Source organism: Ptychodera flava, chromosome 15 (genome assembly GCF_041260155.1).
Source record: "Ptychodera flava strain L36383 chromosome 15, AS_Pfla_20210202, whole genome shotgun sequence".
Classification (NCBI taxonomy): Eukaryota; Metazoa; Hemichordata; class Enteropneusta; family Ptychoderidae; genus Ptychodera; species Ptychodera flava.
This window is the reverse complement of record NC_091942.1, coordinates 39,933,754-39,950,340: the sequence shown is the minus strand read 5'-3', so window position 1 is coordinate 39,950,340 and position 16,587 is coordinate 39,933,754. Positions and strand designations below refer to the sequence as shown.

At 37.6% G+C, this 16,587-nt stretch overlaps 1 protein-coding gene and 1 long non-coding RNA gene across 2 annotated transcripts in view; one reads left to right on the top strand and one right to left on the bottom strand.

The window, feature by feature from the left end:
* The window catches only part of LOC139152170 (fibropellin-1-like), a 108,982-nt gene that overhangs the window by 28,041 nt on the left and 64,354 nt on the right, over positions 1–16,587 (bottom strand). Inside the window, exons 33-39 of the mRNA XM_070725291.1 lie at positions 16,467–16,580; positions 14,568–14,918; positions 10,918–11,034; positions 4,777–4,887; positions 4,119–4,232; positions 2,079–2,195; positions 510–623 (exon numbers count right to left, since the gene is read on the bottom strand). Coding sequence (XP_070581392.1) covers positions 510–623; positions 2,079–2,195; positions 4,119–4,232; positions 4,777–4,887; positions 10,918–11,034; positions 14,568–14,918; positions 16,467–16,580 — 1,038 coding nt within the window. The remainder of the gene's footprint in view (positions 1–509; positions 624–2,078; positions 2,196–4,118; positions 4,233–4,776; positions 4,888–10,917; positions 11,035–14,567; positions 14,919–16,466; positions 16,581–16,587) is intronic.
* LOC139152171 (uncharacterized) lies at positions 6,046–8,079 on the top strand. Its single transcript, XR_011556584.1, has 2 exons — positions 6,046–7,510; positions 7,891–8,079. It is a non-coding gene; the product is annotated as an uncharacterized lncRNA (long non-coding RNA).

Sequence of the window (16,587 nt, the reverse complement as noted above, 5' to 3'; positions counted from 1 at the left end):
AAATACAAATATGCAAATTTCACCACCATTTTTACAAATCTGGTTTCAGTCACCCTAAGCAAACTGCATATCAAATTTCAAAGCAATCGGACAAGCGGTTTCAGAGAAGAAGATTTTTTTACCAAAAACACCAAAAAATGCCCCAAAAATACAAATATGCAAATTTCACACCATGATTTGAACAAACTGAAGTGAGGTCACCCCAAGTGAACTGCATATAAAATTTCAAAGCAATTGGACTTGTGGTTTAGAGGAGAAGGCAATTGTTGACGGACGACGACGGACGCCGACGGACGACGGACGCCGGACGACGACGGATAATCAACCTATTTGATAAGCTCCGCGTCGCTGACAGCGGAGCTAATAAATAGTAAACTAGCAAAAAAATTCAAAAACACATAAAAAATACAAAATTGCAGATTTCATCATAATTTGGACAAATCTCAACTACCGGTAGGTCATGAAAAAGCTATTTATACAGTACTTGACAGAGGCATTTCATTACTTACCTAACTCACACAGCACTCCTGTTCTGCCAAGTGGACAGCGACAGACAAATGAATTGATTGCATCAATGCAGGTTCCACCATTCTGACATGGATTGCTTTCACATTCATCAATGTCTGGAAAAAAAAAAACATATGAACTGAAAATGTTACCATGTTTCATTAGGCAGTTGTGTATAAATTTTAAATATTTGCCACATGTTTGCAACTTCATTGTGTTATGACCAACATCATTCACCACAGATTATACAAATACGTAATTAGCTGAAATAAAAATACTAAATTTCCAATACTGTTGTCATTGTATCACCACTTTATATAGCACGTGTAATTGCCTTTGGTCAAGTCCTTCAAGCTATACGGTATATGCCAAACTGTGAAAGCTCATTAGATATGCAACTTATGGATTAGCTGACATGAAAATGCGAAATGACTTGCAATATTGTTTGAGAATCATATCATCAATGTACATTGCACGTTTCATCAAGTTTGATCAAGTCAATTCAGATATATAGCCCTCATAAGGAAAGTTCATTAAATATGCAAATTAGGAAATGGCTGAAGGGAGAATGTTTAATGACTTTCAATAATATAAAAGCATAGTATCTTCAATGTCCATACCAAGTTTTGTCAACTTTGGTTGAGTCGATTCAGATATATATCCCTAATTAGGTAAGTTCATTAAATATGCAAATTAGAAATTGGCTGAAGTAAAAATGCCTAATGACTTTCAATAATGTTAAATCATAGTGTCTTCAATATACATACCAAGTTTCGTCAATTTTGATCGGGTCAAATCAGATATATATACCTAATTAGGAAAGTTCATTAAATATGCAAATTGGCAATTCTCTTTCATGTCACCCCTTAATACCTTTCATGGCTGATATATCCTGGTGTGATCAACATTTGTAGCAAATCTGATCAAATTGTGTGCAGTCGTTCTAAATGTATAAATGTTTTTTTTTTTCTAAAATCATTAATTATGCAAATGAGCAAAAAGTATTCATGCCACACCTACCAAAAGCTAATCAGTTCTTGCCATTTGCAAATTGAATCTATTTACCAAATTTGATTCTGATCTAATACGCCGTTCTTGAGATATTGGGCCAACAGACAGACGGACAGACAGACAGACAGACAGACATCACTGCGACATTAGCTCACGTGTATTAAGATGTGAGCTAATCATAAAGTAAATCACTGAATTATGTTATTCTTTCATTAGAACACATAAACCATAATCTGTTTTTTGATCAGGTCACATTAAGGAGAGATGACATATCATTCAACATAAAGGCCATCTTCACATGGTGGTCACTTTCTTTGATCCTTTCGGTAACCACTAAACACAGGTTTGACTGTATAATGGACTTTAAAGTGGTGTTATATCTCGACCATTCTTTCAGCATCATGAAAATTAAATTATTCATCAAAACATTTGTTGTATCTTCATACAGAAGTTCTGTCCACATACACACAAATTCAACTATTTAGATACTTTGCAGTAATCTTATACACAACATACCAGCGGTACAGTTATGAGACTAGAGAGACACCAACATAGCTTACCAACATTACAGAATGTGTCAGTGAAGCCAGGTGCACAATTACATCGAGGATTATTATCATTATCAAGTACACACTCTCCATCATTAGTACATGGATCAGTTGAACATGGCCGACCCACTGTGAGTAGCAGTAAGGAAAAGTAAAACTGTGTTAGTAGTTTGCAGTAATGGCAATGATTGAAGGTTATAGTGAGCACTAATGCAGGGCTCGAAATTAGCAGTAGTCCGGCGTCCACAGACTACCAACTTTTCTCTCGGGCTACCAAAATCTATGAAATGGTAGCCCACACGGACTACCAAAGCCTGAGACCTGAAATTCAGTCAGTACTTGGCATGCCATGCCCAATCCGTCACTTTGGGACGAGCTGGACACAGAAAGGTCAGACTATGTGTGTGCTATGCAAATTACTAAGACGACCGGCCGTGCGGTGGAACTTCGAAACAAAGTTTCAATATCTGAAGTGACGTACTTGAAGGGACATTATCACTACCTTTTGACCCTCTTTTCACCAATATTGTTGCAAACGAACAATTGCTGATGTCGTTCGACTTATTGAAAGATGTCTAAAAAATGGTCGACCATAGACAACTTCCATCCAATTTTGCCTACACTGTGTAGAAAAACCTGGGGTCAGAGATTTTAGGTGGGTTACTGTTAACCCCTGACCTGAGGTTTTTCTACACAGTGTAGGCAAATTGGTTGGAAGTTGTCTATGGGCGACCATTTTTTAGACTTGTTTCAATAAATCGAACAAGATCAGCAACTGCTCGTTTGCAACAATATTGGTGTAAAAGGGTCAAAAGATAGTGGTAATGTCCCTTTGAATGATAGGCAAAGGAAATGATGGCCACTGAAAGCGTATTTTCGTTGCATTTCGATCATAATGTATCAATTACAATTACACGGAAATTATGCCTATTTTTAGCCCTGCTACTTTATGTCACAGTGCTGAGAAGATCGAGTCGTTGTCATGACGACTATCAAAATTTGCATACAACTCTGAGAGTAAAACGGGTTGTCAATAGGTCACCAAATTTTTGAGTATCACTATCGTCCATTATACCTGTTTCCTTCGGTATTAAAGGTGTGCAATATTGACATCAAATGACTAGAAAATTCACTTTATGGGAAGAATCTAGAAAAATAGCTTTTTCTTGTCTGGATAACTAAAAAAGAAATCTCTGAACTAAAATATGCATGGGCTTCCAGCCATTGTCACTGGGCTACAAACTTCTAAAAATGGTAGCCCAAGTGGACTACCAGGGGAAAAAGTTAATTTCGAGCCCTGTAATGGCACTGACCAATGGAAGTAGTTAGTAATACAGCAGTGACCAGTGGTAGCGGTAAGAATTTAATAAATAGTACAGAAACTGATGATGTTAATGGTAGCATTACATAGATTTAGTGTTTGTGGTTGTGCTCACAAAACTAACTTGGTAACAGTCAGATAGCGTTACTGTTGTTTAAAGCTGTTGAAATTGTGATGAGTTGTTTAGACCTTATATACTTTATCACTGATAAACTGATATTTGCAGTGATAACAAACAAGAATTGGCAGAATGTGAATGCATAACATAAATTGAAATCTATAGTCATTGCAAGTCATTGCACAATGCTTTGATCACTGAGCTTGCAGATTGGGAAGTATTTATCTTGGTGTACAATAGTAACACATTAGTTTTCAACTGACTGGAAGAACTTCAATAATGAGTCCACTATTATGTGAGATATGACCATACCTTTCACATTCAAATCTATGGGAACAGGTAACTATAGCAACTAATATCAACATGGAAAAGTGTCTATGTCCAATGTCACTTTCAGTTGTATTATTCTCATAGTGTCCACTATGGCTGATTGACACATATACATATTAATGAAATAATAAAAAATACACTGATACACTTTAAAATTGCAAATCGTTGTGATTAGCCAGTGAAGTTAATGTCCATCATAATAACTATTAAATTCTATCCATTTGGTATATGTCACAGAATTTAATTGATATGTTTGGGTACAATGCTAAAACATAATGCATACCTATAAGTTCACATCGTGTTCCACTATATTGAGATGGACATTCGCAGACAAAGGAATCTGTATTTGAACGGCAAACACCTCCATTGGTACATGGGTTGCTAGAGCAGGGACTTGCTGGATGGAGAAAAGATAGAAGTAAACATTAAACAGACTGAATGGTCATTAATAGAGTTTTGTTGAAAACTTGTTTCAAAACTAATGCAGATAAAAGAATTTTGTATTTCTTGCAATGAAAAATATAAAATACTGATCCAAGGACACAGAAGACAGTCACCGAGTAGAGGGATGTTAAATTTTATTGGAGACACTAAGTTTACGTGTCTGTGGGTGTAAATTGAGCAGTTTTTCATATCAAACTCATAAAAGTGCTTTTGTACAAGAAATTCTCAGTGGAAAATGAAATTATTGTTCTTATGATATTGCCAATCAGTCGTCCATGTAAAACATGATTCTTCTGATCAAGTAAATAATACAATGGACTATAACACTAAAAGGCTGATGCGGTTGGTCTATATCATCCCAGGCTAGAATGAGAAACAAGTATTTTGGCCTGTATGGCCACGAATTCTTACTCAGTAGAATCATAGACCCTCGAGAGGGTCTATGTTAGAATGGACTATTGACAGGTAAATGACAAGGTTGTAACTAAAGTGCTTACCTGCAGTCTCACAAGTTAATCCAAAATAACCAGTTGGACAGGAGCAAACATAGGATGTACCACTAGTGGTACATGTACCACCATTTAGGCATGGATTTGGAGAGCATGCATCTAAGACGTAAACAAAGAATGAAGCAATGGTGAAAGGGATGTTTTCACTCTTGCATTTAAATAAACAGGTGTATAAGGTTGAAGCACAGGACAGGGTAACATACACTACAGTTCAAATTTGTTCTAATCCACTTTGCATTTAAACTTCGTTATCTGGACTTCACTTGCAGAAATCAAAAATCTGATTGAAAATTGGAAATTACTCCTAGCACTACGAAATGGACATATAGATAAAAAAAGTTATTGAAGATAAAATATTTAAGCAATCAGACCTGTAACTTTCTGTATTTGGCCATTGTGACATTTGTTTATGTCTTTTGCATATTTTTGCGACATTCATATTTTCAGACATATTGAAGATGCATGGACACTGATGTCATAGGCTATCACTGTTACACATTAATTATACCAAATAGGAGCAAAAATGTGACACTCTAGAGCTCCAATTGATTCATTTTTAGATTTTTATATTTCCAACTTTTTTGAATGTCTTGCTGCTTTTTACAACATTGATCACAAAATAGTCAGAAATTGTCTTTCTATTTGGCAAATGAAATCTTGATTTACAGTAGTTTGCTTTGAAGCATTGGCATTACGCGAAGTAGACATTGTCTAAATTGAGGTGTTGCCAACACTGTCAGGTGTAATTATCGGCTGAGCAGTAATTCCAGTCGACCGTAGAGAAATCAACTCTGCCAAAGTTGAAACATCGTCTTGCAGCAGGTCAGATGTAGTCAAAACAACTACACCTGAAAGCAAGTGATAAGACTTGGACAGTGCTTGGACATATGTGATGGTGTTGTTTTGACTACGTCTAACCTCCTGCTAGACAATGTTTCAACTTTTGCAGAGTTGATTCCTTTTTGATCGATTACCGCTTAGCTGGTAATTGCACCTGACAGTGTTGGCAACACCTCGATTAACACAATACATGTAGTTTGTCTAATGCCAATGCTTCAAAGCAAACCAATGTAGCTCTTCTTGACAGACTGTCCATATATCATATATTATACTCTATTTGAAAATGTAGAACAACCCTTACCGAAAATTATTTCTACTGCAAATTTGCCGTAAGTTTGCTGCAAATATGCAGCAAGCATATAGCTTGCAGGAAGGAGTTGCAGAAGTTTGCAGGTAGATGTGACCCTCCTACAAACCCTTAAGTCAGTTTGCAGCAAATTTGCGGTAAACGACTAAGTTGCTGCAAATTTGCGGCAAACCAGATTATTGCTGCAAATATGCAGCAACACATGATTGACATATTTCCCACTATTTCATTACCAGGGAGTACACACTACACACTGAGTACTGTTGCACTTCGTGACCAGTCATGTGTAAGCAACATAAAATTGATCTTTCATTTATATTTTATGTTCCTTTATTTCATAACAGACAATCCACTTTTTAAATTATAATAACTGGTAATGCTAGATAATGAACAGCTACAGTTATGCTGGTGAAAGCATTGCATGGATATAGAGTGCATCTATAGTATATACTGTAGTGACATGATGTAATAAAAGTGCCCTTTGACAATCTGGTTGGGTAAATTATGGTTGGATCGAAAACTGAATTTTTAGGGAAACAAATTTTTGAAACAGGGACTTATCTGTCTTGCAAGTTACACCCTGTATTTTCTGCGAATGATACCAAATGCAAACAGTTTCGAACGAAATGTGCGTTTGATGATGGTCTGTACGGACACGTCGTAGACTTTTGTTACTGCAAATCTGTACAGTAATGTTTCCGCTACTACCTCCAAGCAGAGTAGTGGCTGTGCTCCAAGCTATTCATCCCATCAATACGGTAGTACATGTATACGGTACGTACAATGCACTGCAGTTTACAGTCTGTCCCATCGATGCCGCTGACAAAATCTCGCCTTCTGATAACATGGGTCGAGGTAAAAGGCTTTTGTCCATGTTTTCAGCGTTAGAGTTGTATTGCCGAGCACAAATTTGAGGTTTAGGATTACACTCCATCCCGAGTCGCTGTACAAAAATTCAAAGCGCCGCTTCACCAACGTCCAACACGTCCTGTGTATCAGCTGCGAGCAGCCGACATGTTTACACTCTCTGGTCACGGTTCGTCAAGGTCAGTTCTCGCATTGATATTGATTCTTCGTGCTGAAAGAATTTTTACTCTCTTTTTAGTCTTTCTATGATAAAAGTAACCATTTTCATTACACTAATAAATTAAATGCTATATTAAGTATGAAATATAACGGATTGGTGCAGATGTAGAGTCAATTCCAGCATTTAAAAACAGGACTACATTATCAATCGCGTAATGATTTATAGATCGCACTTCCGTTATCGTCATGAGGCTTGATCGGCGCGAAGTTAGATTTTAGTACCATCGGCCAGTGTCGGCTGCGTACTTGTGAGCAGGGAGTTTTCTAGTGGACAATTTCGTGATCTTTCTATGGAATCGCCAGCCAAATGATATCACATAGTTGCAAAAACGTGTATACAGTTTAGGGACAGGCGGAGTTCTAAATTTGTGAACGCGAGCGGCAGTAAAGATGCCGACTATATTTTCTGAGTACGGTATTTACACACAGCACGGTGAGACCCTGCAACCGGACCGGGAATCGTCCAGCGTCTGTGAGCCGTTCAGAAATGTAAGTCAATGTACCGTTCGTCTGTACATCGATCGCTATAATTATGTTCTGTAATCGTTGTATTGCAATCTTTACCTAAAGATAAATTTTCGTTGAGTACTGATTCATACTGAATTCACTTTCGTTTCACAACAGTTACAGTAAATGCTGAGAATTTTGCAGATTGTCGCCGTCGTGTATGCAAACAACATACGGCGAGTTGTCCGCTGTCGGACATTTTAATCATTATCGATCATGAATATTTATGCATTTTCTGCTTCAATTTTTCAACTTGATTTTGTCTCATTTTCAAATAATTATCGATTTCTTTCATGAAATTTACAATGTTTGGTCAAACGGTAAAGACTTACACTCTTCCCTGAACGATTTATATTTTTCAGAATCCATTGCTGGTACACTAAAGGGACAAGAAATTCAGAGAACAGAAAGCCAAATCGCAGCCTTTGACAGTAATGTAAATGTTACATGAAACTTCTCAAGTCAAAAGAAAATCTTGACATGATCATGACACTTATGTGGCATGAAATGAACATGGCATATAAAATAAATTGTACCACAATTGAATTTAACCTTTTTTTCTCTGTCATCTTTTTGTTTATAATAACTTTATTTGCGCTGACCATTGTTTCTCGTGAAACTGGTATTTCAGAGTTAAGTTGGATAAATAATATTTATATATTGGCCGACTGTGGACAGCACAAGTGGTTTTATCCAACTAAACTCTGAAATACCAGTTTCAAGAGAAACAATGGTCAGCGCAAATAAAATAATTTGCTGTATGGAGTTTGCGGCAAATTTTCAGTAACATTCAAATTAATTTGCCGCAAGTTTGCTGCAAGGATTGTGCCGCAAATTTGCTGCAAAGAGTTTGCAGCAACGTTGCGGCAGGGAGTTTGCTGCATATTTGCAGCAAGTTCACAAGAAACCTAATTTGCATCTGAAAAATGAACCACCCGCATATTTGCGGCAAATAGTTTGCTGCAAATTTACTGCAAAGCTTGCGGCAAATTTGCAGTAACAGTTTGCGGGAGGCCTAAAATTTCGGTAAGGGAGAACAATAGAAAGCATAATGGTACACAGCACTTTATTTGTATTTTGCAAAATGTACAGTGTCAGTGAAATCATGGCTCTGAGTGCTTCTATTCGGCCTTCATTGGTTCAGAATTCCTTGAGCTGGCTTCAGTTGATTTCAACTCTCACAACATTTTAAACACAGTTTTCAGTCTCTCACGATGGCTTCAAGTGTTCCATTTTATTATTTTGAACTATATTTGGTTATGTCATCCTTTCTGAAAAGTTTGTATCTTGATATGTCAAATGCTAGTTATTACTTCTTGAACATATTTCAATGACTTTCAATATGTTTTCAATCCAACGCATCCTGTTGTCTAGGTCTTGTGTATTATTACATATATGTACCACAGTTTACTTGCATCGAAGCGCGCGCGTACTACCGGTATTTGCACTGCAGTGCAATACCAAAACTTTATGCCATTCCTTTATGTTAATGAGTATTTACCAATTTTATGAGTATTTACAATTTTGACCCGGAACTATTTATGTTTGTAAACACAAAAAAATGTCGTTTACAAGATTTCGTTTCACTTGGTTCGATGCTCGTTATAGTAAAATGCATGACATCACCGATTAAAAACTATGACAAAGAAAATTGCATGTCCTTATTATAGTGTGAAGATGATTTTTAGTATCCGGAAGAGCAGTTTGTTTGTCAGCGAAGCCAAAACATTGACAATGGGTGACATCCGTTTCTAGCTCAATGGTGGATACATGGTGGCCACCGTACCACTGCTGCCATCATACATCAAAACACACGTAACTGCGGGTGCAACGGAGCCAATAAACAGTTAACATTTTCAGAGATGTTTTCTCACCGGACATTCCCTGTTTACAATAGAAAGTCACTCTTGCATGCAGTTTATTCTGTGCTTGTGTGTCCTACACGCTAATTGATAACAGAGACTGAGTGAGCACTTATGCCACGGTGAACACTGAAATTTGATTGTTTGACAAGTTACTTTGCCGTATCTTACTCTTAAATTTCCAGTAAAAATCTTCGAACTGTTATTTGTATCGATCATTCAGAAGAATTTCAAGCTCAAAATGTGAAAAATCAAAAGCGTTATTGAAAGAGGTTTTAGGTGGGCTACTGTTAACCCCTGACCCGAGGTTTTTCTACACAGTGTAGGCAAATTGGTTGGAAGTTGTCTATGGGCAACCATTTTTTTAGACTTGTTTCAATAAATCGAACAAGATCAGCAACTGCTCGTTTGCAACAATATTGGTGTAAAAGGGGCAAAAGATAGTGATAATGTCCCTTTGAATGACAGGCAAAGGAAATGATGGCCAATGAAAGCACATTTTCGTTGCATTTCGATCATAATGTATCAATCAAAATTACACGGAAATTATGCCTATTTTTAGCCCTGCTACTTTACGTCACAGTGCTGAGAAGATCGAGTCGTTGTCATGACGACTATCAAAATTTGCATACAACTCTGAGAGTAAAACGGGTTGTCAATAGGTCACCAAATTTTTGAGTATCACTATTGTCCATTATACCTGTTTCCTTCTTACTCTTAAATTTCCCGTAAAAATCTTCGAACTGTTACTTGTATCGATCATTTAGAAGAATTTCAAGCTCAAAATGTGAAAAAATCAAAAGCGTTCTCGTTTGGCTATCTATGGCATGTTGCTACGTATGTGTGAGCAATCGCAAGCAGAGTTCAAGCCCTCCGACATTCCTCTTACGTCATCCTTGATAAACAAGTAAACAATAGTTTAGCCAATCAAAATGGAGGGTGTGGCGGCGTTGACCAATGAAAAGTGAAATCTGATTTGATGCCTCATTACAGTGATGTCAATGTTATATAACTCCGCAGGGTCGCCCTGAAGCTTTGACAGACAAGTAGTACGCTTGACTAATCGTCGATTCTCTCGATAAATGATGCAAATAACAGACAGAACATATGTAATAATAACAGAACCCCATGGCCTGTGAGTGCAAGCGCGCCGTACTAGCGGTATTTGCACGAGTGCTGCGGTGTATTCGGCTGTCCTTTCACGAGCGAAACTGCCGCCGAATACACCGCAGCACTCGTGCAAATACCGCTAGTACGGCACGCTTGCACTCACAGGCCATGGGGTTCTGTCATATTATTTGATTATTTGTAATTGGGTAACTTTGTAATTCTTGTTTTTTACAAATGAGATCTGTCTGATTCTTTTGAATTTCTTGTACGCATACATTACATTTAATTTAACATCATGGAACTCCTCACTGGGTACAGAACATTTTGGGAAAGTCAGGGGGTGAGGGTGGGCTAACAATCATTCAGTCAATTAAGGTTTTGGTATATTTGGTCTGGAAAATGGTAAATGATACTCACTGTTCAAAAATGTCTGACAGTTATCGCCTGAGTACTGTGATGTACATTGACAACTATAAGCATTTCCTGATGCAAGACAGGTTCCACCATTTAAACATGGATTACTGTAACACTTATCTGCAACAAAAAAAATATTAATGTTGAAAAAATGTTGTTAAGAAATACTCTGTTCTTCACTTGTAATAAAGAATTTTTTAAGGATACAAGACTAGTAGTTTCCAAATTTTAGGTCAATTTTTCAAAAATCTCTGATAGACTTTGTTGAAACAGTGCTTAAATCTATGTACCTAATCAGGAATCCCAAGGTCCTTGAAGATTATTACAAAGATTAGGCTTTACTGAATGAAAACAAATGCATGTCAGATATGCTTGGTTATATACACTGAACATACCATTTACATGACCATTTGCATAATTATTCATGAGTGACAGAGAGAAAAACAACAATGATTTGTTGACTGATCTGCTAGTAACGGCTTGAATACTTCCTTTCGCAAACAATGCTTTGTTACATGTGTCATCCTCTAACAAACTACTTCATACTCTTCAGTAACTCAAATCTCATCGCTAGCGCTGTACACAAACAACACAAAAACGACCTGCTCTTGAAACGAACGTTCCATCATGCCAAGGAAGCTTAAAGAAAGGGTTCCTTTTGATAATGAGAATAGAATAGCCATTGAAGGAGAGTGACAAGGGCTCGTCACAGTACTACAATCAACCACCCAATTTGATTGACACACCTTCCAGGGATGCACTTGTTCAGTGAAGTGGTGGGGGCATGTGGCTGCACGTAAAAAACCATGGCCAATTTTAGACATAAAATCTTATTATTTTAGGACCAAGTTTTAGACATCTATCCTTTGACTCGGGCCAAAAGTCATAACATCGAAATTTGAAAAACATTATGTTATTGGGTAAAAATGAAGCATTTGTACTAGACCGGGTTACTGGCAAAGCCTACTGCATTTATGTAGTTCCTGGCCAAGCCATGATTTACAAAAGACATTTCAGAAAATCTTTAAAAATTGCACTCCAACAAAATTCAGTCCGTGCAGCTTCTGAAAATTATCAGTTATTATCGGTTAAAGTCTGACTGGCGTTTTATAAATTCTTAATTACAGTGCAGGAAGCCCTTCAGTTTGACAAGCTCATATGACCATGGCTGAGCTGTCATGAAAAATACCAGGAGTAGTACATCAACTTTCTTTGGATGTTTTTCACTGGCTAAAATTCTTTCCAATGTGGAGTTCTGACCAATCAGTGAAGGTGTTCTAAAACCAAATTGACATTTACCTTGGCTGTAGCTATGGGTTTCTTTCATGGTTTCCCTTCACAGAAAAAGATATCGATGTTTAGTGAGTGCAGCTCAAAGCAAGTCGTGGTGTTAGCGAGATGGGAACGGATGGTTGAAATTTGCTGTGTGTTACGAATTGGCACTGAAATATCATCCCCATTGTACACCCTGCATGGTTTACAGTAGCCTAGATTGCTTTCCCGTCCGCTTGCCTCTGTACCTCCGTCCCCACTACCGTCTAGTCTCGTGAGCAGTATTTCGAGCTTGAGTTGTAAAAACTGCTCATTTGAATGTCAATGGTCACCAACTGAGACCATGACATCACCAGCGTCCCTTTCAAAGTCAATCACTGTAAATGACCCTCTCATGATTGGCCTATGACTTGGTTGGGCAGAGCTAATTAATATGACGTCAAATATGTTAATTGTGTTGACACTGCAGCTCTGCCAATCATGAGAGGGTCATTTTCAGTGATTGACTTTGAAAGGGACGCTAGTGACATCATGGTCTCAGTTGGTGACCATTGACATTCAAATGAGCAGTTTTACAACTCTAGCTCGAAATACTGCTCCGAGACTAGACGGTAGTGGGGACGGAGGTACGGAGGCAAGCGGACGGGAAAGCAATCTAGGCTTGGTTTACAGTGAAATTAACATCCCCATTTTAGACAAAGCTGCTGAAATGCCCACCCCATTGGGCGACACCTATACATATTGGCAAGTAAAGGAAGTTCCCCCTGGATGCAAGTCAAAGTTCAGTTCCTAGATTCTTCATGACGGCAAAGAACCAAAATTGGTGTCTCCTGCATCACTCCCGTTTATTGAACTAGACCAATTAAATACTGCATACAGTAAATTTTCCGTTTGCAGGGAATGCAAGAAGGGCAGTGTCACTTTCTAGCAGAGGGGACAATGGCACTCCTACTACTTTCGGTGCTGCAAAATTGACTGTAATAGCCAGTCAAAGCCTTCCCCATCATTGTTCTCTCACTCTGCATGGCCATTCTTCTAGACATCTTGCATTTTGATGGTCAGTGACGCATGGGTGCTCTGCTTTACCATCTTGCACATGTGTTTTGTCAAGAAACAGTTGTTTTTGTTTAGCGGTAGATTATCGAACTTTAGCCTGATAAAATGATGTCTGCAATGTTTGTTGGTGACGCTCCAATCTGGATATTTACATAACAACGTTTAGCCACGCCTGACACAAACACTGTCCATGATGTTGGTACAATGTTGCACAACACGGGTTGTGCTCTGTTCCCGGTATATTAAAACAGGACTGAAAAATACTCAAGTTTCTGACAATTTACCACGATTGCCTTCGAACTTATTTAAAATGTCCACCTCCTCTGCTCGGTTATATCGTTCTGAAACATAATCTATCACAAACAGGGCTTATTCCTTTTGTTATTTTTATGGGCGCTAAATGTTTTTGCATTTTTCTCGGCTTCAAAGTGTGAAAAGGTTCCTGGTCTTGGAAACAGTGTGAATTGTCATGTGATCCCAGAGAGTCCTTGAAATTTGCACCAGTCATTGACAACATAATAAAAGTTAAAGTGTCTGGGATTTTTTTAATCTGTCGCACTTTTTATGTTACTACAAAGGTGTTAGACTAGGGATCAGTTATCAGCCAGAAAATTGTCGCATCATAAGAAATGTTCTCGAGCCTAAAACACAAATCGCAGACACAACACCTTTTGATCATGCTAATTTTGACTGAAAATATTGCAGCCTTACTGCCGGGTAATGTAAAAATCAATTTTAAGAGGTTATTCAAATTGACTGTCATGTGGTCCTTATGTAAACAATTGACAAATAATACAAACCTATATCTAGATTTTCAGAAATATATACTTTGATGGGGTTACGAACTCAATTTTCTGCAGATAGTTCATCAATTGGAAGGGTTTAATACTTGTCTTGGAACCTTAAAAACGTAATTGTAACAACTGAAGGCTAAATAAGAGTTCATGCAATGCCATATTTACATGGCTACAGGTAAGGTTCCAATACAGATGCTAGCACAAAAACCTGATAAAACCAATTTTCATATTGGTAAAGCACTTGTTGGAGTGAAATGAATGTCATTGTTATCATAGTTTGAGACCTATTATCTAGACCTATTATCTAGACCTATTCTATTACTCTCATTTTCACATTTAGGACTTTTACTACATGAAAATTAATGGTAAACAGCCCTATTATACTGTGTCCGAAAACAAATCAACTCACATATTTATGCAATGTCCAGACGGAAAGAAAAACACATGTATGGATGAAGCCAAATCAATCAGTTTCCTAGACTCAGTATGCAGGGAGTGGAAAAAGCTGTCATTGAATGAGAAACTTACCCATGCATTCATCTTGCACTTCCATGGAAAAGCCTTGCTCTGCTTTACTGGCATCTGAGGTAAACTTAATCCAGATGGTATTTGACAGGGAAATGATCGGATCTGGGAGACTATCACCAGACTCCCTGAAAAATCTTCGTTCATTCTCATTTAAACCATTACCAATTTCAAGAACATCATACAAAGCTTCAGTTTTGAAAAAATTAAAAACCACTCTGATTCTGTGTCCTTGCAAAGCTGACATACGCCACAGGCAATCAGCATTGTTGTCATAGTTAGATGGATAATTTGTACTTTCAAGAATTCTCATACCACATTCTGGAACATCAAAATCATGTCTACAACCAATTGCTGAAAGAAAATGAAAAAAGCAAAGAAATATTTATTCTGTCAACAGTGGATTTGAGAGCATGAACGCCAGAAAATGGTTCTCCATATTTTTAGGATATCATCTGAATGAAAACAGCGACGGTATGAAGAGAACAGTGATCAGCCAGGAGTAATTGCAACTGGCATGGGCATTTATTTTACAGCAAAAATTTATTAAAAATATATTTCATGGGGCAAGTAGGATATAAATTGGAGCAGGATGGCAGCGACACTTGTTATGCAAATGCCTCTGACCAAGCAACAAGGAGAGAGACAATGAGTTACAATGAGTAATACTGATGTCACTGTAAATACATCAAGGATCGATGAAAGAGCTTGTCGGTGCCAACTTGCGAGAATCCAAACCTAATATTATGGCTGTCCAGCGGCCATATTGGATCATATCGCAAAATAAATTAACGTGCATATATGTATTCCGCAGTACTTTATCCTTGTACACAGTTTGAAAAAATCGGCTCAGGGGTGACAGAGAAACGGCTGCTGACGGACAGGACCCAATCTATAAGTCCCCACCAGACTGCATCCGCTGAGACTAATAACATTTATTATTTTCATGTTTCAACTTCTGACATTGCTGTATTTACACCATCACTGGCATGATGCATGTCATTTGACCCTGGGTGCAAGATCTTGCAATTCACAGAAATTATTCTTAAATACCTCATATGAAGATTTCTTTCAGACATTTCAAACTAATATTATATAGGGCTCAGCCCTTGGGGTTAAGATTGGCAATGTTATTTGTATTGATTCATGATAAACTGTAATTATTACTTCATAAACGTTTATATGACAACTATGCCCGGTCTCCCTCTGATGAAAGCAGTTCACGTACGTACACGACGTCAAACCTGTACAAATTTTGACAAAAATTGGCAATTTTTACAATGATAACAGCCTATTGCGTTAAACAAGGGACGTATTATGCAATCATTATCATTGCAATGGTAACCGCACTGCCCACCTTCCACTTGCAAGCTGAAAACTATAGCGTTCCGTCTAAAAACTGGCAATTTTTGGATCTAATTATTCACACAGGGGGCGCTCTTCTATAATTCAATCCCAGCACTCTTTGCGTATGCACCCGTTCATATACATGATAGTTTTCTCCCTTTATCTATATTAACGATATTTTGTATCAGCGACAAGGTGCATAATAACATTTACTGGCTAATAAAAGAGGTATATTTTATAAAAGGCATGTTATATAATAGTAATTTGTTTCGTATTTGTTTATTTACGAGTACTCCAAAAAACAAAACATGGCGGCGCCCATGAAAGAAGGGTACATTCCGGTTACTCGCATAGTATATTATGAATAAGCGCATGCGTAGTCAGTAAGCCGCTGGCGCGACTATTAAGTTGAATGCCTACAAGTGCAAATAGACAATTAGGGAAGTACTTCTTGATTTAATTGACTTTATACAACTCTCATACTCCTACATATCTTTGCATCCAGAAATTTCAAATAAAATTTAATATGCACACAAGTATGAAATCCATACTCACGTATATCACAATAGAGTCCACCCCAGGCTTCAGTACAGCTGCATTCATAATAATTAACATAATCAATGCACGATCCACCATTCTTACAAGGATTTGGGAAACAGTCATTGATATCTAGATG